The sequence below is a fragment of the Conger conger genome, chromosome 14, assembly GCF_963514075.1.
Source record: "Conger conger chromosome 14, fConCon1.1, whole genome shotgun sequence".
NCBI lineage: Eukaryota > Metazoa > Chordata > Actinopteri > Anguilliformes > Congridae > Conger > Conger conger.
This window is the reverse complement of record NC_083773.1, coordinates 12,616,260-12,640,681: the sequence shown is the minus strand read 5'-3', so window position 1 is coordinate 12,640,681 and position 24,422 is coordinate 12,616,260. Positions and strand designations below refer to the sequence as shown.

Sequence of the window (24,422 nt, the reverse complement as noted above, 5' to 3'; positions counted from 1 at the left end):
TTAACATCCAACATTTTTAAAATAAGCGCACATTTTGCACTGGATGTAGACACAGCAAATGAATAATTAAAAAGCAGTCACGCTAAATCAACTGCAGAGCAAACACAAGTGAAGAAGGCTAATTGTGTTCTTACTGAAACATGAGCACACAGGCCCATGCTCTACATGCATTCCCACCAACAGCAAAAAGCACGAAAGCTTGTTTGTTTAAAGCAGAAAAATGGTTCATTTTCCTCAGCAATCCTGAAATCAGAACTGAGATCAGGACAGAAAGTGGAGTATCTAATAAGGATTCTGACATTCACCTGTCAAATATGTTAATCAGCTTTCGTGACTTTTTTGCTCTCAAGAACAAGCTGTATCTTTCAGATTTAACAGTGAAATATGTAATGCGGTACAGTGGTCCATACAGGGAAATTCTGCTCAGTCATGTGGAGCAACACAAAACAGACCAGTATGAATATATCAGCAAGTTTCTGATAATGAAAATGCACGGCTTCTCATGTGACATGAGACCTGTCATATTCTTCAAAAATTCACATTTATTTAATCTCTCAGAGAACCGGTACAGTTTATGAAACATTACACTTTTTCATACATGACAACAATAAATCCTCAATTAAAATGAGACAGAAATTATGTCTTGGATTATTCTGCATTATGCCATTACCCTGAGGATGCCATGTATTACAGAACCTTCCGGTTGATAGAAAGATGGTATTTTAGCAATTTATGTTCAAAAAATAAATTGTTATACTGTACGACCATTATATAATTCATAAGATCACTGTATAAATCCTCGCTAAAAAGAGAGACTTGATATTTATTGCATTATTGCCACTTCCAAATTTTAATATCTGATGTCAAAAAAATGGTTCGGTTACCATGATCATGATTTGTGACATTCCTCATATTTAATAAATGATATTTTAAGGAATCAAATACCAGAATTGTTTCTTTTTTTGCAATAAGCAAAATTATAGCTATATTATTATCATTATTATAAAGCAACTACATAAAATAAAGTGTTTCTTATGATTATTATTTTTTTTGGCATATTGCGAAGCACTAACAGCAGACATGGCAAACCATGAAAAAATGACACTGATATCATTTCACAGTGATGGCAGAAGCATACGCGCTTAAAACAATAACAAAGGCATTATGTGGCCTTAGCATCTCGCCTGCAGCCAAGGAACAGCACATTTTCTCTTCATGTTGACAACGCCTTGCTCTTTGAGACTCCTCCTGACTGACATCTCGCCCTCCTGAAGAATCTCACCGTAGAGAGAGACAGTGCAGCACAACCTGAACTCAGCATTCAGAATGCAGTCAATAATACTCTCAGGTACAGTACGAGAAAAGGTGATTGTTTAAGACTGAAACATTCTGATCGAAAGAAACAGGAATGGCGCTGTGACCGTCTGGACTCAGGTCACATGACGGAGCGTGAGGCGGGAGGCGGGGGGTGCTGACGGTCACTTCCTGATGCTGGCCACCGCCTTCCTGGCAGCGTCGTCCAGGTTACTGGCCGACGTGATGGGCAGCCCGCTCTCACTCAGGATCCTCTTGGCCTCCTGCACATTAGTTCCTGTACAAGAGAAACACAGCTGAGGTACAATATGGACCATCATATCACTGGCACTGTAACAGAACTATATACACTCAGTGAGAAATGTATTGGGTAGACCTGGACACCAGCTTATAATCAGCCAATCATAGGGCAGCAACTAAATTCATGAAAGCATGCAGACGTGGTCAAGAGATTCAGATGTTGTTCAGACCAAATGTCAGAATGGGGAAGAAATGCGTTGCAAGTGACTGAGACACCAAGCAGAACAAGACCAGATACTAACACACATGCACATAATCACAAAAACGGAGAAAATGTTACTTTGCACAAATTGTTACTTCGCATTTATTCACTTTGCGCAAATAATTGCATATCCTTTTCAACTAAATGTGTCCAAGCTGCGGAAAAAACGTGGCCGACACGTGGAGACGAGGGAGATTAGCGGGCGTCAGGGTTTGAGGAAATGACATGTGACGTGGCGTAGAGCGTGGAGTCTCACGCCGTCAGACCGCTGAGTGCAGCTCATTAAAGCCGGGGCGATGGCGGAAACAGGAGCGGATTAAGGAGCGGAGGGGGGGTGCGGGGTGGTCTGTCAGTCACACTCAATAACACCCGACGCCTTTTCGGGAGTGAGGGAGCCCCCCCCCCCGCCACAGCCCGGTCACAGCGCGCGGTAATTCATTCTCCTCATTATTCCGCCGCCGCGCCAAGCCACGGAGCGGCCGTACAATTAGACAGAGCCCGGTCCTCTGTAAAGCATGAATAAAGAGAGGTTTCATCAGAGACCGCGGGGCCGTAATGCGCTGCTATTTCTGTCCGGGGCGCTGCTGCTGAACGCGGTACCTGAGCGTCTCCGGCGGCGGGGAGGCAGCTGCACGCCCGTGCGGCCTCTCGCTCTGCTGGGCTGAGCCCAAACCTGCGGGAGCCGCCGGCCTCCCCGGAGCGACCGCTGCTCCGGCTGCGCTCACGCGGGCGTCGGCCGGGACGGGCGGAGCGGAGCGGCGGCTCGCTCAGACGAGCGCGGGTTAGCGGGTAACCGCGCGCCGCGAGGCCCCGAGGAGCCGGGCCCCGGGGCCGCCAGGCGGACGCAGCGTAGCGCCACCTGCGGGGTCCCTGTTCGCCGGGCAGAGAGAAGCGCCAGCAGCTGGACGAGCGCGGCGCGGCGGCGCGAGGAAGGCAGCCAAACCGGAGCGCCGCTCTGCGCCCGCGACCTCCCGCGCGCCCGCTCGTCTCCGGGAAACAGCTGTCGCGGGCGTGTTGGCCGGGACGGAGATTTCACAGGTGAGGGAGTCGCCGTGGGAGAGGCGGCCAAGCGTCGTCTCTCTCCCCTGCCCGCAGCGGAACCCGGGTCACGGCAGGTTTATTCATGAGCGCTGTCACAGAGGACTCCGTCTGTGTGTGTGTGTGTGTGTGTGTGTGTGTGTGTGTGTGTGTGTGTGTGTGTGTGTGTGTGTGTGTGCCATGCCAAGGTGCTCTGCTGCAGTCACACACCTCTGTGTGTGTTAGTGTGTGTGCCAGCGTGACACACATCCCCTCACAATACACTGCATTGTTTGCGTCCAACACTGTTTGCGCCCATTGCATGCATTTTCCATTTGTAGTGTTTATCCAAGGGCTTGTTAAAAACAGGTTTCTTTACATGAACCCCAATACATTAAACACACACACACACACACACACAAAAAACATGCAAACAAAAACACACACACACGCACATACTGTACATGCACACACACACACACACATACACCAACACATGCACACACAGACACACGCACGCACAGACACACACACACACACACACAAACATGCACGCACAGACACACACAGACATGCACACATATACACGCGCACACACACACACACACACACACACACACACACACACACACACACACACACACACACACACACGCACACGCACACACGCAAGCGGACACACAGACACACACACACACAGAAACGCACACAGTAGGGCTGAAGCAGTATTCTGCAGGTGCTGTGTGTTACGAGGCCTGCAGTTCAAAGGGGCGAGGCACTGTGAAATGGCTGTTTGTTCGCTGGAGTGTAATTAAGATTGTGTGTGGTATCTGAAATCTCAGAAGCCAGGGCGCTCCAATCAATATGGCTTTCTTTCTGCCTGCACTCAACTACTAATATTTCATCGCTGTGTATTCACTCGTCTGTTGGAAGAAGTAATTTTAAACGCCTGGTCTTCAGCAGAAAGGATCAATTGAATAATTGAATTAGCATGGCACAGGGCCAATGCCAGACACACATTCCGTGGGTAAAATGTTGGACCAATTATATTACAAATACTCTCAAAAATACACAGTCCACCCTCCCGTTGTGTCTTTGGAAAGGAATATACTCATATAGACATACTTCACAGAGAGAATCAGGTACATGTACATGGACATCTTCATTGAGAATAGTACCTCAACCTGTGAAATGGCTTTTCAAAAATATGATTAAAAAAAAATCCTATTTCCCTTTGAAGTATCAGACTACAGTATACAAACTTCTACGCATTTAAAACGTACGGTGGTCCTTGTTGATACAATGCATCATGGAAAGGACAGAGCTTGGACTCAGTGATGCATGTACTCCTGACACCACTAGGTGCCGCCAAAGCCCTACTTTCAGCATCTTTGAGCTCAGCTTCCTGGTCAACACTCCCACCTGGAAGCACACAGCTCCCAAAGCCCTGCTCCACCCCATCCCACCCCATCCCATCCCATCCCAGACAGGGACACAAGGTTGGGATTTTTAAACACTTTTCTCACAATGTATTCAATTACATTATCAGTGAATGTATTTACTGGGCCATCTCAGCTAGCAGGATGTAGAACCTGGACCTCGAATAATCATTTTATCAGTGGGTGGGGGGTGGGAGAAAAAAAAAAAAAAGAAACAAAAACTAAATTTGTTGTTGTTTGTGCGTTTTGAAGAAGAACTGCACAAACCAAACTGTGACATAAATCAAGTTGTAACTGTCATAAATAATATAGTAGCTGTGGGCTAAAGGTGTGTGGGCGCATGTGTATAGATGCGTGTGGGAATATGTGTGAGTGCCTGTATATGCGCTTGCGTTTGAGTCTGTGTATGTGTGCATGTGTATGGATGTCTGTGTGTGTGTATTTATGTATGTGTGTGTATGTGTGTGCGCGTGTGTTTCTGTATGTGTGTGTGGAGTACGCTATAGTATGTCACCATGCCACATGTAATGTAATGTAACATCTCTCAGATTTTAAATGAAGGCAGGTAAAACCGAATGGCATCCCAGACTCACTCAGTTTAAGGCATCTAAAGACAACCTTTCAAAGAGGCAGGCTTTTGTGGAACCTACCGGAAGGAGACCTATGTTGCAGGGACATTGTCTTTGTCGAAGGAGACCTACATTGTGAGGACGTCGTCTTTGTCGAAGGAGACCTACATTGTGGGGATGTTGTCTTTGTTGAAGGAGACCTACATTGTGGGGATGTTGTCTTTGTCGAAGGAGACCTACATTGTGAGAATGTTGTCTTTGTTGAAGGAGACCTACATTGTGAGAATGTTGTCTTTGTTGAAGGAGACCTACATTGTGAGGACGTTGTCTTTGTTGAAGGAGACCTACATTGTGAGGATGTTGTCATTGTTGAAGGAGACCTACATTGTGGGGATGTTGTCTTTGTTGCACAACCAGCCGGCTGCAATTGGAAGCATTCAAACCATGTAGAGCAGAATGTTTCCCCTTTCTAGAAAGCTTTCACTAAACCAAGACAGCACAAATAGCGATAAGGACGGCTCGCTGGACAATAGCCCAAAGTGCAAGCCAACCAGGCCTGCAGAAGGAATCACGCCGCATCCCCATTTCAATTCAATTTTAACTGCTTCATTAGCATGCCACACTTGTGCCGCACATATTGCCAGAGCATAGCAACTAAGCGCAGAAAGCAATAATCAACAGCGCGGTTTAAGATCAGCCAGATACGGAAGGTCAATCTGAGGAAAACGCATAAAAATACGGCTTCTGAGGAAGTGTGAGCGCAGTGGGAATAATAATGCTAACAACAATAGCCGTAATAATAATTAAGAACGCAGCGCGTGATGCGTTTACACTGGCTTCAGCAGGCAATGTGCTCTCAGGCTCTCCATGTTTGTTGCGCTGCCAAAAACACACAGCACCTCTCTTCCCCCCCAGGAACACTCCTGTTTAAATAAAAAAAGGCATGGAAGGAAAAACAAGAAAATATATTTTTTTTCATTGCAGGGAAGACTGTTTCTCTAATTTCTATGTTTTTCCTCGGGCATTGCTTCAAAATGTCTTTTTCTTAATCTGCAAATGGCTGCTGTGTGGGCACAGTCATTCTCCTCTGGAGGGCCTGAGTGTGATCCTGTGCTTTCTCAGGACTACTCTAACATAAAAATAATGAGTGTGATCCTGTGCTTTCTCAGGACTACTCTAACATAAAAATAAAGATTGCAATCCTGTGCTTTCTCAGGACTACTCTAACATAAAAATAATGTGTGATCGTGTGCTTTCTCAGTACTTCTCTCCTATAAAGATATGAGTGTAATCCTGTGTTTTCTCAGTACTTCTCTCCCATAAAGACACCCATTCCTCACCGTGGTCAGACAGTGTACTCTGTTTGCAGGCCAGCACAGGCAGCTGTCCCAGAAAGGGAGCCGGCGCATTAGAGCTTTAGCTCGTGCTTCTCAGTATGTGCCGTAGCTCTGTGGGTGTTTTGCTATCGTTTGCTGCCTCTTTCTTTTATTAAGGAGGTTTTTGTAGCGATTGTGCTGTCCCGAGGCTGATTTGTGTTTGTGATCTCTCCCAGTGTGCATCCGGCTGCTGCGGCTTGTGTCTGCTCCACGCTCCTGGCAACGGATTGCTCAATTACAGCTGTAATGATGCTGTCGGGGCTCCCAGCCTGACCTCGGGATCAACCGAGTTTTAATCAGGCCGGGAACACCGCGATACCCGCAAAATTTCCCTCCTAACTTGGGAAGACCAGAGCGGAATGTGTTATTAACGGCGAATCAATAGGGTTATAATCACTTTAAAAAAGGGCCTTTTATCAGCGGGCCTTGGACGACGTTGTGGGTGGAAGGTTCCGGAGAACAGCACGTACTCTGTCACAAAGAACACCTCACGCAATGTTTAACCCCTTCACCCCTCCCACATGCTCCTGGGAAAAGGTCTCTCTGTCAGTCGTGTGGGCACAGTGTGTGTGACCGTGTGGGTGCGTGCATGAGTGTGTATGTGCGTCTTATGAACCAAGGTTTTATTCTGTTACCAGAGAAAGAGTTTTCAAGAAATGTCTTTGTACTGTTCTCGCACCATTACACGCGCACAAATGGGGGAATACCGTGAGGAAACGTGTGTGCCCCTGTGAGTGTGCACGTACAGGTATGTGTACAAGGGTGGTGCACGTGTGAAGACCGCATAGAACTGAGTGTTAAGGAAACATGTATTCATCAGTTCATCACCGACTGATATTACGTGCAATATTGCATACATAATTTGATTTCCAACCCACATCTAATATGGCAACATTCTACACTACAATATAATGAGATAGAGGAAAAAATAAATAAAAGTACCAATGAAGCAAGCTTTGGTTTCCAATTAATAAGAGAACACATAAGCCCTGCTTGATCCTCTATCTGAGCAGCTTGCCATTATTGTCTCAATTGTGTAGAAATTGGTGTCAGAGAATCTGTTTAAAGCCAGATGCCGCAGACTGATTCCAAACGATTCCTCATACTAATGCCATTCTTGTAGCGGTTATAGTTAAAACTTGGATCAAATACTCCAATGGACATATTTTAATGGCTTTGGCATTCTTTTTATGGATAAATTGGTGTGCTAAAAGATTAATGTATTTGGGAGAAGAACGTTGCTAATTAAGCAATGTTACATGGTGAAAAAAGGGCCCCCACACAGTTTACAACAGAGCTTTGCGTGTTAAATAACGAACATCCCAGCATCAGCAAGAAAATTACTTTCCCAGCAGGGTTAAAGAAAACTTACAGTATGACCACATAAGGAACAGGAGCACATGCCTGACTCCTGACACCTGACTATGCTATGCTATGTTAATGTGTGCACACATTAGCATAGCATAGCATAGCATAACATAACATAACATAACATAACATAACATAACATAACATAACATAACATAACATAACATAACATAACATAACATAACATAACATAACATAACATAACATAACATAACGACGAGAACAGGCTATTCAGCCCAGCAATGCTCACCTTTTCCGACCACTAAAGTGTATCCAACTGCTTAGTTTGCCTAAAACCTAAATAGTATCTTGCACTGTATCAAGCCTGCTCTTGAGAACCCCCAATGTTTCGGCCACCAATGACATGATACGGCAAGCAATTCCACACAGTGACCACTCGCTGTGCGAAAAAAAAACAACTTCCTAATATCTGTGTGGAACATTACTTCTCAGTTCCACTTCAGGCACACTCTGATTGGGCTGCACATGTGGCCAATCTGAAGGGACAGCTGTCTCTCTGCCCCAATGGGAAGAGAAGAGGCCAGTGACCAGGCCTGTGTGCTAGTCTTTATAGCATTATAATGAGATGACCACCAGCCTGTCAAAACATCACTTTCCTCCTGGAATAAGGAATGGTTTGCCCCTAAGTTTCACTTTCTCTGCAAAGACACAGACAGACACTCAAATACAAATCCACGCACAGACACACAAACACACCCACACACAGTCTATAGGGTTTAGCATAAACAGCAGTGGAGCAGAATGGATGCTGCTCGGTACTGAGCCTGCAGCGATTAAAATGTCTGATTAAACAACACATTTGTGCATCCCGCTAAAAAAATATAATGTGAAGAACCAGAGCAGACAGTCGCAACATCGGGGCCCCTTTTAAATGCATTAACGTTTAACTCTGAAATCCGCACACTGAATTTAATTTAATTCATTAGTTAATTTGACAGGGACAATGCACATTAATAACATTTTCAGTAAATGCCTCCCAGAGTTAACGATGAAGGAAAACTTTCATTTGCAGTCCCTGGGTTAAATGTTATGGCTGTGGGAGGAAACCGGAGTACCCAGAGGAAACCCACGTGAACACGGGGAGAACGTGCAAACTCCACACAGAGAGGATAAGGGTAAGACTCAAACCCAGAACCTTCTTCTTGCGAGACAACAGCGGTAGCCACTGCACCATCGTGACGCCCGTGAGACGTGCCTCACACCGTCAAACGCAAAACTGCTGCGCCGAGAAGGCGCTCACGCTAACCCTGAAAAGTCAGCGCATTGCTGAACAAATGAAGTAGTGTAAACTAATGAAGTTCAGCTTTCCTGGACTCTCCCAGGATGCAGGAGTCAGCCGTTTCCTGCCAATTATCCTAATGACCAGATGGGACAGGACGGCGGCCCCCAAGCCGGGGCCACGGCTCCTCATTAGAACGCACAGGTGAGGGGCCCCGACGCCGCCGTCCCCCGCACCCCGCTACCGACGTGACGCGAGTGACAAGCAGCGCGTCCGTCTCCTGAAGAGCGTCAGGAAGCGGCGGACAGGCTGACATCCTCGCTATTAAGAAACAGAGCACAGGAACGCATCCATTTCCCGCTCGCCACTGAAATAAGCATAAACGACCCCGCTGACCTCCGAGCAAGGTCCAGCCAACTGCGTTCTCAGCTTGTCCTGGAGGGGGCGTAGAACGACACCCTGCCTCCGTACCCACCTTCCAGGCGGACCACCAGGGGCACCTTCAGTTCCAGCTCGCGGCACGCCTTGGTGATGCCGTTGGCGATGATGGCGCAGTTCACGATCCCCCCGAATATGTTCACCAAGATGGCCTCCACCTGCAGGAGGACAGGAGACGGGTGGAAAGAGAGAGAGGAAATGAGAGTGGGAGATGAGGTAGGAAAGGAGCGGAGAAGAGAACAGAAAAGGGGAGAGGAGAGGGGCGGTTTAGCGTGGGAACACGACACACATTCATGTTTGGCCCAACACCTACCCAGCCCGGAGCAGCTCCACTGAACTCACACCACACATAATTAGCTGACTCATCTGACCAGCCAGGAGGGGGACAGTCATGAAACCTAAACCACTGGAAATGGCACAGTAATAAGGCATTCTGGGCTGAGCACTATGTTCATTATATTCATCTTCAAAAGAGACAGGCTATTCCCTACCAGGGGGGCCCTTGTACATGCAGAGTTTTATCTCCATCAATTACCCAGACTCAATAATTAGCTGCACACCAATTTGGATTCACTTGTACATTTGATCACGGACATATGCTTTAGACAGGGACACAACTGTGTTTGAAAGCACACACTCCTTGACTGTGATGTCAGTCCACTGCGTTGAGACATCAAGCAAAACAACTCTGTATCAGTCCACCGCAAATATTAATCAAGGGCATGAGCTGGCAGTTTCATCAGGAGCAAGGCTGTCAAGATCTGCACAAGGAGGGATACTACGGTTTCCTTTATTTTATATATAATCTGCAGTCCAAAATCAATACCCCCGAACAACTCAAACGCTTTCCTGTTGGGCCGCCATGTTGGTTTGAATTCTGCGGGACTTTGCAGTTGACATGTACATTGCACCTATAAGGCATACTTGATGTGCTTGACAGCGTTTTGAGAAAGATGAAAAGGGAGAAGGAAATACAGCTGAACTCCAGCCAGTAAGTACGGTGCCGGGAGCGCAGGGTCAGAATTGAACAAGTGTCAAAGATGGCCCGCGTCTCCCCCCCCCATTTCAGCCTCCTGAACGGCTCTCCAGAGGCACAAACGCTTAGCGGCCCGAAAATATATTTTCCGACAGATGCCAGGAAATTTGGGCCGAGTGCGTCTAAAGCACAAGGCGGATATATTACAGTATACACAGATGGGGCGAAGCTTCTGCAGTCATTATGAATAAACCAAAATGAAGAGACGGGTCAAAACGGAACATCTGACCCCGTCTAAAGGATGAATTTACGATGAGTACGGAAGAGGACGGCCACGAGGGCTTTTTGATTTTACTGCGGAGCTCCTGTGCCCCCCAGGTCACCTACTCCAGGATGAAAGCACTGCCACTCTGATAACACAACTCAGGCGGCTCCTGCACTTCTCATATTTGGTGATATTTAATAAATAACCTGTATATGTGAGTGATTACACAATAAATCTTGTTAAACTGAATCAATACATTAATCAATCAAAGTGTATGTGTTATGCCCATGGTAAAATCGGCAGAAAGTAAATTAATTAAATAAATAAAGGAAATAAATGAATGTCAAACAACTATGAAAGTCTTCCAGAAAAAGCTGTTGCCAGAAACTCCTGGAAACTTGAAATCATGCTGTCTCGCTGTCTTATGAGGATCTGAATGTTGCTTTAGGCAAGGCAAGGCAAGTTTATTTATATAGCACATTTCTTATACAAAGATAATTCAAAGTGCTTTACATAGGCTTTAAGGCCAAAGTTGAGACAGGACAATGGAATGACTTGACCACACAGTTGGGTTAATTGCACGATACATAAAAAAATTCTTACAGGCTTAGTAATCAAGCGCACTTTACTAAAAAATAATCACAAAATAAGATCTAATGACTAAGAAACCTTCATACTGTATGTACCCCCTGCCCCCACCTTCTGCAGCTTATGGCTGAACTTTACCTCCTAACTGAAGAGTTATCAAAGCTAGGTTTTTTTTTTTTTTTAATCCTAAAACTAGAAGCAATCAACATGAAGGCAACACAAACCATTGCAGCAAAGCCTGTGAAGGATTTACTGTAGCCAGTGCACTAAATCACAAGCAAATGTCTGCTGAACACGATGAAACGGAGCTACATGCAAATGAGCATTTCAGCGCAAACGCTACTGAATAGCTGGGCTATGCTGCATGTGAAAAGCCTTCATGTTATGATCACTATGGCTGAGTTTTCTGGACCCCGGGTTAGATATCTGCAATAATCAGCCATGTAATTACAGCAGGCAGTTTTGAGAAAAAGTTAAGTATAAGAAGACAGGCTTAATTTTGCAGATTTATTTCTAATCTTCACTAATCCGCCAGCAGTACTGCAGAGGGCACGAGCAGTGGATTCTGTAGTAATGATATTTACATTGGACCATCACAGGAGCCTCCGCCATTAACAATGACTGGTGTCGCTGGCATTCTGCAAGACTGCTCGTTTCCCTCTCCAATTAAGAAACACATAGCTGATATGAAAACACAACGTTTGTTTACAGAGACAGATGCAGCTGTCTACTTGTAGGTGCTTAACAGTCGACTTAATAAAGGATATTTATTCATTTTGATAGGCACACAGTGAATTGTGACACAGAATGAAGACAGTTTAAATACAAAATGTCTTCCAAAAGCTGATTTTGGGACGCCAATCAATCCTTCAGCAAACCAATCAACCAGTAAGCAAATACACACAAACAATCCAACACACGTAATTCACCCAAGTGCAAAAACAAATCCAGTGATTTTAGGATTAAAGCCACCACTGGAATATTTGACTCGTCTCCAGAGCCACAACAAAAAAAGGCCATTTTCTACAGAAGCCATCTCTCCTTGCTGACAAATCCATACATCAGACATCAAAATGGCTGCTCTTCAAACAATGATTCATCAGGTGCCAGGGTGGGTTAAAGCCACGCTTTGGGTGAGAGCAGAAGACAGATAAAATAGTAATCCCTCCACAAACACAAGCAGGCACATCTCAAACACACATCCCGCGCTCTGGAAATGTGTTCTTCACAATACTGCTTCAACAGACACTTTGTGGAACATCTTCCCATTGGGGAATTCTCTCCTCCTCTCCCTCTCCCCTTCTCTCTTGCACTCTCTCTTTTAAAATATCTGAGGTGTTTCTATCTGTATTAACTGCACAGGCTTCAGTGTGTGTGTGAGTGTGTGTGCGTGGGTTGTTGGTGAGGGCTGTGTGCATTAGCATTAGCGGCCCATCTTGCATCCCGTTCTGTAGTTCGTCAGTTTTGGGGATGAGTGAAACGTCTCCAACAGTTAGTGGCAGGCGGCGTTGGACGTGGAGCGGCACTCGAGCCAGGGCTTCCCGATCAGTTCACTACCCACTGATCTCAGCCCATCTACAAAGTTCAGAAATTAGGATAAAGGATTCCTTATCTCGCTCCGACACAACTCCGGACGTCGATGTGTCTGGCATGAGATTCTGAGACAAGCTGGCATCAGGGCCCACTACCAGAGGCAGGGATCACATGTTAATACATTGAAATACAGTGCAGATTTATGCGAAAAATGTGAGCACCCCTGGTTTAAATGTCTGTTACAATAAACCTGTATGTGATCAAAAGAAAACCTGATCTCTAAATGGTACAAAGTTATACATGAGACCTTTCTGCAAATAAAGCAAGATTGCTTTTTATTTTCATTTTTTACGGTTTATAAATTATTAAAAAAGGTAAGGGCCAAGTGCAGGAAGTTTGAGTTACTTTTTAAAAAGATGATTACTAAGGTCTAGACCCAGGGGATTCACTCGTTAGAGCTTCAGTGAGTCAGGAGAGAATAATTCCAGGGTTGACCTTTTTATTTTGAACTCTATACCTTCTAAAGTATCCAACTGCAGTGGCTGTCCTGTCTGCTGTTAACAACTGTGGGTTCTATCCAGTTGTCCAAGGATTTCAGAATGAAGACGGTTCATTTCCACCAAGAAGAAGGCTACACAAACTCTCTCAATGTTTCAAACTACCTATTTACACTGTCAGAAACATTATTAGAAAATGGATGATGAATGGAATAGTTGAAGTCAAGGCAAGGTCTGGAAGAGCAAAAAAGATTTCAGATAGAATGGCCCGAGACCTGATGAGAAATGTTCAAAAGAACCTGCACATCACTGCAAAAGAGCTGAAAAAAAGAGTAGCAAACACAGGTCTAGCTGTTCACAGGACAACAATACAACATACTTTTTCATCAAGAAAAACCTACATGGCAGAGTTGCCAGAAAGAACGACCTCAACACAAAATAAGAGTCTGAAGTATGCAGAAGAAAACATTGAGAAGCCTGAAGCCTTTCGGAACAATGTGCTTTAGACTGATGAAACCAAAATGTAACTTTTTGGCCACCACCAAAGAAGGTATGCTTGAAGAAAAAAGGGTGAAACCTTTGTAGAGATGGATCCAATATGCTTTGGGGTTGTGTGGCAACTGGGGTCACAGGAAACGTTATGCGAGTGGAAGAAAGAATGGATTCCACCAAATATCAAGAACTTCTAGAGGCTAATGTTCAAAAGTCAGTCCAAACATTGAAGTTTAAGAAAGGTTGGGTATTTCAGTAAGACAATGATCCAAAGCAACCTCAAAATCAATCATGAAGAACCTCCAGGGAAGACAGATGAAGGTTTTGGAATGGCCGCCACAGTCCCAAGACTTGAATATTATTGAAAATATGTGGTGAGATCTCAAAACATGCCGTACATGCAAGGAGGCTGAATAATATTGAAAGAAATTCCAAAAAGAAGAATTGAAAGACTCTTAGCTGGCTACAGGAAGTGTTTACAAGCTGTAATAGTTGCCTGAGGAGGAGTACTAACTGACAGGGTTCCCAAACTTTTTCACAGGGCCTTTTTCCTTTTTTTAATTATTTTGAAACTGTATATAAAAAAAGTAATCTTGCTTCAAAATTTTAAGAAATGTACCATGTAGAGGTCAGATTCACTTATATTAATTCAATACTACTTATAAAAGGCCAGGGGTGCCCACATTTTGCCACACTACTGTACAATTCTGTAAATACATGCCTTAAACTGGGATATATCAGTCTGCCGCAACACCTTTCTGAGCTTGCTGTGACACTAATGACAAAAATACCTGCTGTAAAAAAAACATAAAAATATAGCAGTCAATTATTTCTTTGTGTTCTGGCTAAGTACTGGCAAACGGATGATTATCTTTCCCCCGTTTGGGTTTTGGGAGTGGCTTTTACCGCAATAAGACGTGATGAAATCACCGGTGAAATTCCTCGCGAGGCCAAACCTGTCACTGAAAGCCCCTTGTTTGTAAATGACTGTGAACTGTCAAACCCTGTAGAGGGAGACAGTCTTCAGCGACGGGCCACTCTCCATCACTGTCATCAGTGAGTGACACCTGACACGCCGGAGGGGCTGCGCTGCCCACGTTTCCCCCGGTTACACCGCCGTACGGTTCTCCTCTCAAGGTGCTGTGTGTTAACACCTTCAGCTAACGGCTGTTTACTTCCCCTTTCCTGCTGCTTAACCCCTTCAAGCCTGTGCCAATAGCACAGACTGTAACTGAGAGCCTGTGGGTCACATGACCATAGTGGCAATGAGAAGGGACAGCAGGAAGCTAACACCTCACGGAGCTGGGGTGTGACAGACACACCGCTGTCTGAGAGAGCAGCATGGGGGTGTCAACGCAATTGTAAGGTGAGGAGGATCATGGAGGGGAACTATTCTTTATTTTCTTACCAGCAGAATTAGAGGATTTCACAAAGCTTATGTTTTTAACAAGAACTGGAAGTTTACTGTGCGCACTACCTGATGCACAGGCTCGTTTCATATTTCACGCTTGGATTTGGGGTCAGGGCAGATGCACGGACGGTGTAGTAAGAACTCCCCGGTGTGGTGGCGTTGGGTTCAGAAACCGCGGTGTGTTGACGGATACCTCCCCCGCTCGACAGGACCCCAGCGCACCTCGCCATTCCGCCTTCACCGACCCCCCCCCTACACACATCAGGCCATCATTAACACACTCCCACACACACAGGGAGTTCATTTCTCAACTTTAGTAAAGATGAGTTTATTCCCCCCGCAAAGTTCAGTCTCCAACCAATACGGGGAGGGGAAGGGAGGGGAGAGCAGCGTGTTTTAACTCGAGGCCACCAAAGTGCTGAGACCTCGCTGAAACCATGGCCAAACGACAAACAAACGAACTCATCTCATGTTTATTTACTGGTTTTGAACGGTCAAGGTGCGAGTTAAAGCCAGGCCTGTTAAGCGCTCGGTTTTCCCTGCGGCCTGGCCGCATGGCGTGCGGTTTCCTGCCCGCGCGAGGGGCCAGCTGACGTGACCCTCTCGTGTGGCTCGCAGATAAACATTGCTCTAGGTTAGTGCTTCTGGAGCAGCTCCCTGAAAGCCATACAAACAATCTCACACTAGAGGGCACACCAGCTCAACACGCCAGAGACGAACCTCAGCACACCACACACCCTCGCTGCTATTTATACCACATTTCCAATTCCGGCTTTATTGAGCACCATCATATTTCTTCCACTCAAGCATTTCCTATTGACATCTCTGTATAAAAATGATACATACGGTACATATTAAATGATTTATGTGTACGTATACACAAGTAAATGCATTCATAAAAATACAGATGAACAATATCAGGCTGTTCTGCACTGGAACGCCGGGTATTATGGGTAACAAATGAAAAACGCGAGCAAAAGCAAAGTTCCTCTATAAACTTGAAGATTATTTCAGGAGACTGACACTTAGGCCATCTCAGCATATAAACTTTCAAAACGCCACCGTGCCGCAAGCTTCACACAGCAGCACAGCGCTTTAGTGTTATTCTGTACGGTATGCTAGTCCACTCAGCTGCAGCCATCTGCTGGGGAAACCAGGCTGCAAATATTTGGTGAAACAGGCACCAGTGTAGTGCTGTATACTCTACAGAAAGATGGGTGTCAATGTGCTGTAGTCTCTGCAGAGAGATGGTGTCATGTGCTGTAGTCTACAGAGAGTTGAGTCTCAGTTTCTCAGTTTACTGTAGTCTCCAGAGAGATGGTGTCAGTGTGATATAGTCTCTACAGAGAGATGGGTGTCAGTGTGCTGTAGTCTCTACAGAGAGATGGGAGTCAGTGTACTGTAGTCTCTACAGAGAGATGGGAGTCAGTGTACTGTAGTCTCTACAGAGAGATGGGAGTCAGTGTACTGTAGTCTCTACAGAGAGATGGGTGTCAGTGTGCTGTAGTCTCTACAGAGAGATGGGAGTCCGTGTACTATAGTTTACAGAGAGTTGGGTGTCAATGTACTATAGTCTACAGAGAGTTGGGTGTCAGTGTACTATAGTCTACAGAGAGATGGTGTCAGTGTACTGTGGTCTACAGAGAGATGGTGTCATGTGCTGTAGTCTACAGAGAGATGGGTGTCAGTGTACTGTAGTCTACAGAGAGATGGGTGTCTGTGTACTGTAGTCTACAGAGAGATGGGTGTGAGTGTACTATAGTCTACAAAGAGTTGGGTGTCAGTGTACTGTGGTCTACAGAGAGTTGGGTGTCAGTTTACTATAGTCAACAGAGAGATGGGTGTCAGTGTACTGTAGTCTACAGAGAGATGGTGTCAGTGCACTGTAGTCTACAGAGAGATGGTGTCAGTGCACTGTAGTCTACAGAGAGATGGTGTCAGTGTGCTGTAGTCTCTACAGAGAGATGGTGTCAGTGTACTGTGGTCTACAGAGAGATGGGTGTCATGTGCTGTAGTCTACAGAGAGATGGGTGTCAGTGTACTGTAGTCTCTACAGAGAGATGGGCGTCAGTGTACTGTAGTCTACAGAGAGATGGGTGTCTGTGTACTATAGTTTACAGAGAGTTGGGTGTCAGTGTACTATAGTCTACAGAGAGATGGTGTCAGTGTACTGTGGTCTACAGAGAGATGGCGTCATGTGCTGTAGTCTACAGAGAGATGGATGTCAGTGTACGGTAGTCTCTACAGAGAGATGGGTGTCTGTGTACTGTAGTCTCTACAGAGAGATGGGTGTCAGTGTGCTGTAGTCTACAGAGAGATTGGTGTCAGTATGCTGTCGTCTCTACAGAGAGTAGGGTGTCAGTGTAATGTAGTCTACAGAGAGATGGGTGTCCGTGTACTGTAGTCTACAGAGAGATCTGTCTGAGTGTGCTGTAGTCTCTACAGAGAGATGGGTGTCAGTGTGCTGTAGTCGACAGAGAGATGGGTGTCAGTGTACTGCAGTCTACAGAGAAATGGGTGTCCGTGTACTGTAGTTTACAGAGAGATGGGTGTCCGTGTACTGTAGTCTACAGAGAGATGGGTGTCCGTGTACTGTAGTTTACAGAGATGGGTGTGACCTCAAGGAAGCCTCTATAGTGTGACCAATGTCTATAGGGTGGCGAGTCAGTGTCCTCTGCTAGTCTACAGTTTGAAGTAATAATTGTAATGTAATGCTTTATTATGCAAATGGTGACAGGAGGAAACCTTTGATTCCATCTATGATGATTGATGCAGATAATCTGTGTGGGTGGGATCATATGTATTATCCAACACACCAGTCCTGTCTCTAGAGTGTCAGCGTGCTACAGTTGAGTTTCTATAGAGGGAAGTATGCCAGTTTGCCATAGTAACTCTGGTGTGTCAGGGGTGGATCCACAGAAGGACTGCTCTTCCTTGGAGACCCCAAAACAGTCAATCAAAATAAAGTAAAACAAATAAAAAATGTAACATGGGATTCACTAAGCACAGTGGGTCATAATTAATGGCCATTCTGAACTGATAGCAACAGAGCAACCCTTGGCAGCTGATACACATGTAATTTTTCATTTGCATATGCGTTTCTTGGCAGTCCATAAAAAACAAGGAAGATATTGTGTAAATTAAGCTAATTAGGCATTCTAACACACAAAGGTCTGTGCTAATTATGCAATGCTATTAACCACCAAAAAATAACAACAGCCGGTGGTAATACTAGAAGAACTTGGTTGCCTAGAGTACAGTAGGTGTTCTCAGACTTGTTTGCCCACATCTTCCAATATTGACTAATTCAGCACAGCACACCTACCAAAAACTGAAACCATTTCATGAGTTTCATTTCATGCAACTATATTTTCCAGATGGTAATTACAGCACACTATATGCCAGTGATTTGAATTCACATAACCAATCTAACACCATACATATTTTGAGTGCAGTGTTTTATGTACACGGATGCAGCTGTCAGGCAGCTGGACATCTCCTCAGCTGTCAGTCAGTGAATGCTCCTCTACAGAGCTCTCATACACATATACACACATCTAGTTCTCTCCCGTAATGATTATCGCTGTGCTCACAGCTCACATTTGGAATGAATGCTAAACACTTTCTTCCACACTGTAACGTTGTGTATTTAAAAAATGTATTTTGACACTTTAGAAATCCATTACTTAAGACACACACACACACACACACACACACACACACACACAAACACACACATACACAGACACGCACACATACATACACAAAGACACACACACACACACATATATATATATATATATATATATATATATATATATATATATATATATATATATATACACACACACACACACACACACACACACACACACACAAGGGGCTGGGCGATATAGTCATTCGCGGTATAACAATTATTTTTTTTTATTTTTTTAATAAGTTCAGTAAGAACTACCTTTGGCATGCGGTGTATATCTATTTTTGTCTTTTTTTTATTTAATCATACCTGATGCGGTAGCACATCTCCAACTTTCTGAGCCAAAGTGAAACGCTTCCGGGGAAGGAAATGTCACTCGTATCCTTTCAATGTTGATATGACAGCAACAGGGCTATGCTGTTTCCATGTGGTAGATAAAAACCTGACTACAAGGATAAAGAGCCAAAACATAAGCGATGTGTGTTTCAAAACTAATAGGTAAGTTAACCAGCACTGAATAGATACAAGTGATGATTTTCCTCCCCCGGAAGCATTTCACTGAAGTTTGGAGATGTGTTTCCGTATCAAGTACGATTAAAGACAAAAGGAAGGAACAAAACCTACCGCCACCTGCCAGAGATAAGTTCTTATAGCGGAAAAAAAAACAATGTACCGCGACAGCTATATTGCGCAGCCCTAATACATACACAGACAGAGACATTACATTACATTACATTACATTACATTACATTAATAGCATTTGGCAGACGCTCTTATCCAGAGCGACGTACAGTTCATTAGACTAAGCAGGAGACAATCCTCCCCTGGGGCAATGCAGGGTTAAGGGCCTTGCTCAAGGGCCCAACGGCTGTGCGGATCTACACCGGGGGTCAAACCACCGACCTTGCAGGTGCCAGTCATGTATCTTAACCACTACACTACAGGCCGCCCTCTGACAGAGACAGACAGACAGACAGATTTTTTGTGGGTGGGTCAAAAAGTTTTTTATGCAATAAGGACATACATAAGTGAATATCAAATACATTTCAGAAATGAAGTTTAGAAAATCTGATTTATATAAATGAAACCACATCAAATAGAAATATGCTGATGACTTATAAATTAACCATGGCCAGGATAAGTTCACTTATTCTTCAGGGATTCACAAATGTTAAAATGTCATACTGTATGAATGAGATCATAGCATTCAATGGCTCAGCTACTAATGGGTCAGCGTTCATTCACTTCAAAATCATGAGCTTTGCTGTACTAAAGGCTTTTTAGTGGAATCACAGGAAGTCACAGTAAAATGTCAATATTTATTTGGTACAAGGCCCGCAACAGATGTAGCAGAATAGATTTCAATAAGAAATAAATATATACATTTAAAATGAAAAGCTTGACAAATAATCAACGTTCTATATGGTACTGACTGATACATACCGGTAAGTAGTAATTATGTGGGGTCAGGCACTAGCAAAACATACATTTCTATAATATATATATTTTACTATTTACACACAAAGTTGATGGCTTTATGACACGCAGGAAAACATTTACAGTGACTTGTCCTTCAACCAGATTCAAGCTGTCCACCTTGTCACATCAACAGCAGCACCGAACAGACATCAACTGACCCAACTCCAAATTACATATACAGATTTGCATATCGTTTTTTTCAAACGTACTATTCATTTTAAAACAGATTTTAAAAAGTATTGCTACTTTGAGGCATAGCCACAGTTAGTCCATTTTCAGACATGAAGAAGGTCATGACATTACTTTAGCACAGCTACTGTACAGCTGCGATTCACTACACAACTCAGGAGGCCCCCAGCACTTCACGAGCTGCGCTGTTGACCGTGACAGGCAAGAGCACTCACACAACCCTCTGCTTCAACGGGCTTCCAGCAGTCTGAACAATTGTTTGAAAAAAAAAGAAAAGAAAATCATTTTAGCTAATTCAGTTGAAATGATTCAGCTCCTGATTCTATTACTGACCTTTTAGCTCTGTACATAAGTGGACAGCAACTGAACCATCCACAGACAAAGCCCTGCTGAGAAACAAAAACTTTGAAAGTAAAAACTTGGACTGCCTGTTCCCTCCAGAGACCCGAGCAGCAGAGTTTGTGCCCTCTTTTTGAAAATCCCTTCTGAAATCTGTTTTTTTTTGTTGCATTCTTGCTTTCAACTGTTACTTATTTTTAATACCAATTTTATTTCACCTACTTTCCTTTAATTGCTAAAATTTCAAGGCAATTATAAGACAATGTACCGTTGTAAATGTACCATGTACAATGTAAATATAATTGCCCACATATAAAATGGACAACTGAAATATAGTATTATTTAGTTTTACATTCACTACTCATTCACAGTGTGATTCATTGCACCATACACAAATACATTTACTTCACATACATACACTGCACTGCACAGAGAAAAAAACCTTCTCTTGCATTGAGTGTAACTACAAGAAATATTTTTTTATGAGAAGGTTTCCCCACGTTCATATATTTTGTACACAGTGATGTTTGACAAATGTTTAAAAATAGAAATTTAAACTGAATGCGATAGTGACACCTGCCTGCAGTGCTTGCTGAGCTCTGATCTCATGAACTGGGATTCCAGCATAGATCACTACCAGTCAAACATTTTATTTATTCTTTTATTTTTTATTTTTTTACAGTACTTACTTATTAACATGCTTTTTCACTTATTTACTAAGTATTTTCTTAGGTTTTTGTATTTTTAATAGTTGACAAGACAAACAGCAGGAGGAAAAACCAAAAAAAAATTTAGAAGAAGGGGGAATAAGCGAAAATAAAAATCTAAGGACGGAGAAGAAATACCAAAAATATCATTGGCCACTTGCCAATAACAGCACCAGAGATGCTTGGCCCCAAAACATGTAATTTCATCCAAGTGTAGAAACATTGCACTAGTATGAGCTTAAAGGGACAGGTCACTGTATTTTAGATTACATTACACTATAGTCATTTAGCAGATGCTCTTATCCAGAGTGACGTACAATAGTGCAAATCAGAACGAGGGACAAACTGTGCTGAAAACCCTAGAGGGAAGTACAGTTCCAAGTGCTAGAGTAATCATATAGATAAAAACTTGAACCCTTGTAGAATAATCAAATAATTGTCCCAGTAGCAATACCACAGTTGGCAGCTAGAACACCACAAATCGTGAATAGTATTAGGTGTATGTTGTGCATGGATCACACAGTTTGCATGTGGGAGGAAGGATAGATTGCTGTCATATAAGTTTCTGCAGCTGCCTTGAGAGATTGTGCGTAGATTTCCTGTTTATTAATAAAAAGCACAAATCTCTTCTGTGGTTAGAAGTCCTTCCTATGACACATGCAGCTCAAGAGCACTGCACTGAATGAAAGAAGTGGTACTGCTTCCTGCAACAACAGGACTACAGTACATGTGGAGTGAAGCAAATTACTTTGAGAGAGAAGACCTCAAGGCGAGAACAAATCGACAGGACTGAAAATGATTTGTGCTTCTGCAATTCCTTGAGAGAGAAAAAAACCCCAAAAAACGATGACATGGTCTTCATGTCACTTTCACCAACTACCTTAAGACAACCCAGATTTATTGAAAATGCAGCCAGCTGTCCTGAAACAGTCAGAACGCCAATTTAACTTTGCACTTCGACCTCTCAGCTTCGACTTGCGGCTCGAATAAACAGGTTTTGCCAGCGTAGCTGAAACTCCTCTGTTTCACAGTTGGACATAATCAAAATTTCATATTCTAAGTACGTTGGCAAAGCTAGACAGGCAGCAACACAGGCAGTGTAACTGGCTGCCCCTTGGCCAGGTCAGATACAGCTAAAGCATGCCTCTCTGGAACGGACACTTGTGAAATGAGACAGAAAAAAGGTAATGGCACATACTGTAAAAACGTATGTGTGTGTGCCATCTGTCTACGGTTTGTTCAATTTAGCTGTTGGATGGAGAGGAAGCTGGGAGCATTTATGTCCTATATTGCTCATTCGATTTTACAATAGCTACTGTCTTTTACAGTGAAAGGCCCATCCTGCCCTCCAAAAGGAAGCCAAACTGGCAAACGGTATTGACAATGTAGGAGGGATTTGAATTGTATTCCAGAACTAAACTAATGAATAAAATTAAAATGTTGGGCAGACAGAAGCCCAAACCATGCTGGTTTGTTGAAAAAGCATGAGTACATACTATATTGAGTAATAAATGGTAAATGGCTGGCATTTATTTAGCGCCTTTATCCAAAGTGCTGTACAATTGACACTTCTCATTTTTTGACTGTACTCATTCACCCGTTCATACACACGATCACACACGAACAGTGATTGGCTGCCATGCAAGGCACCAACCAGCTAAAGCAATTGATACAGTAAATGTGATGTGTAAAGTTTTTGTTTTCACCTCTCCAAAAATGCACCTGCAAGAACCGTGGGTTCCATTTTAGCATCATTATCATACCATACACCCTGCATGACGCAACCGAAGCAGCTGAAGAAGGCGCGCATTTGCCAAAGAAATTCAAGATGAAATTATATTGTAAAACCACATACTGTGTGTTAATGTGTTATTAAATACTTAAGAGAATGTTTATATGCGTTTGTGTTCGTTCAGAGAGTGAGGTGAAATGGCGGCAGTGGTGACGGTTAGATTTCAATCCTCTCCATTTTCTTGTCTCTCTCTTTGGCAGAACCTTATCGAATCTGAGGGGCTATTCATCCCCCGGCAGACGAGTCTCCGGCTCCACTACAGCAGAGGCACAGAGGCCCAGGAGAGACGCGCAGGGGCCCGCGCTGCTATTGAAAGTTGGGATTGGTCCTGGCGATGGGGATAAGAGGGAAATAATTATCTGGCCTACTGGAGCATGACAGCTCCTCCTCAGCCCGAGTGAAAAAGATGGAGCATTATGTCAAAAATCTGCTACAAACACAGACACATCTTGACACCGGCATCTGAAGTTTCAGTTCACGTTCGGAAAGAAAACTTGAAATGCGCAAGCTGCATTCTCCTCCTGCAGTTTTGGGATTGAACATGTGTACCTCGGTTGATATACACGCTGGCAAGCGCATATGTATCGTAAAATGCATATGCAAAAAAAGGTTCTGTTGATTGCATAAGTGCTCATGTCCATATTATCATATTCACAAAATTAGCTGACTGGCCTCATCCAATAATAGAGGTTGACGTGAAATACAAATTAAATGCATTTGTCCTTGTAAGATGTTGACACATGGCATACTGTGTGTATAAATATGTTAGTTGGGTAATTAAAACCATTACTATGTTTCCCTTAACAGCCCTGATAGTACCTAGGGACACAGACACCCAGTAAGCACTTCATTAGGTAGACCTGTACACCAGCTTGTTAATGCAAATATTTAATCAGCCAATCATGTGGCAGCAACTAAATACATAAAAACATGCAGCTGTTTTTCAGAAAAAATTTCAGAATAGGGAAGAAATGATCTTTGACCACGGAATAATTGTTTGTGCCAGGCAGGGTGGTTTGAGTATCTCAGAAACTGCTGATCTCCTGGGATTTTCACACACGACAGTCTCTAGAGTTTGCAGAGAATGGTGTGGAAAACAAAAAACAGTGAGCAGAAGTTCTGTGGGCAGAAACGCGTTGTTAATGAGAGAGATCAGAGGAGAAGGGCCGTTCGAAGCTGACAGGAAGGTAACAG

At 43.8% G+C, this 24,422-nt stretch overlaps 1 protein-coding gene across 1 annotated transcript in view; it reads right to left on the bottom strand.

Moving 5' to 3' along the window:
* Window positions 1–522: 522 nt before the first annotated feature.
* The window catches only part of suclg2 (succinate-CoA ligase GDP-forming subunit beta), a 112,409-nt gene continuing 88,509 nt past the window's right edge, over window positions 523–24,422 (bottom strand). The window contains exons 10-11 of the mRNA XM_061220909.1: window positions 9,301–9,421; window positions 523–1,591 (exon numbers count right to left, since the gene is read on the bottom strand). Coding sequence (XP_061076893.1) covers window positions 1,479–1,591; window positions 9,301–9,421 — 234 coding nt within the window. The 3' untranslated portion in view covers window positions 523–1,478. The remainder of the gene's footprint in view (window positions 1,592–9,300; window positions 9,422–24,422) is intronic.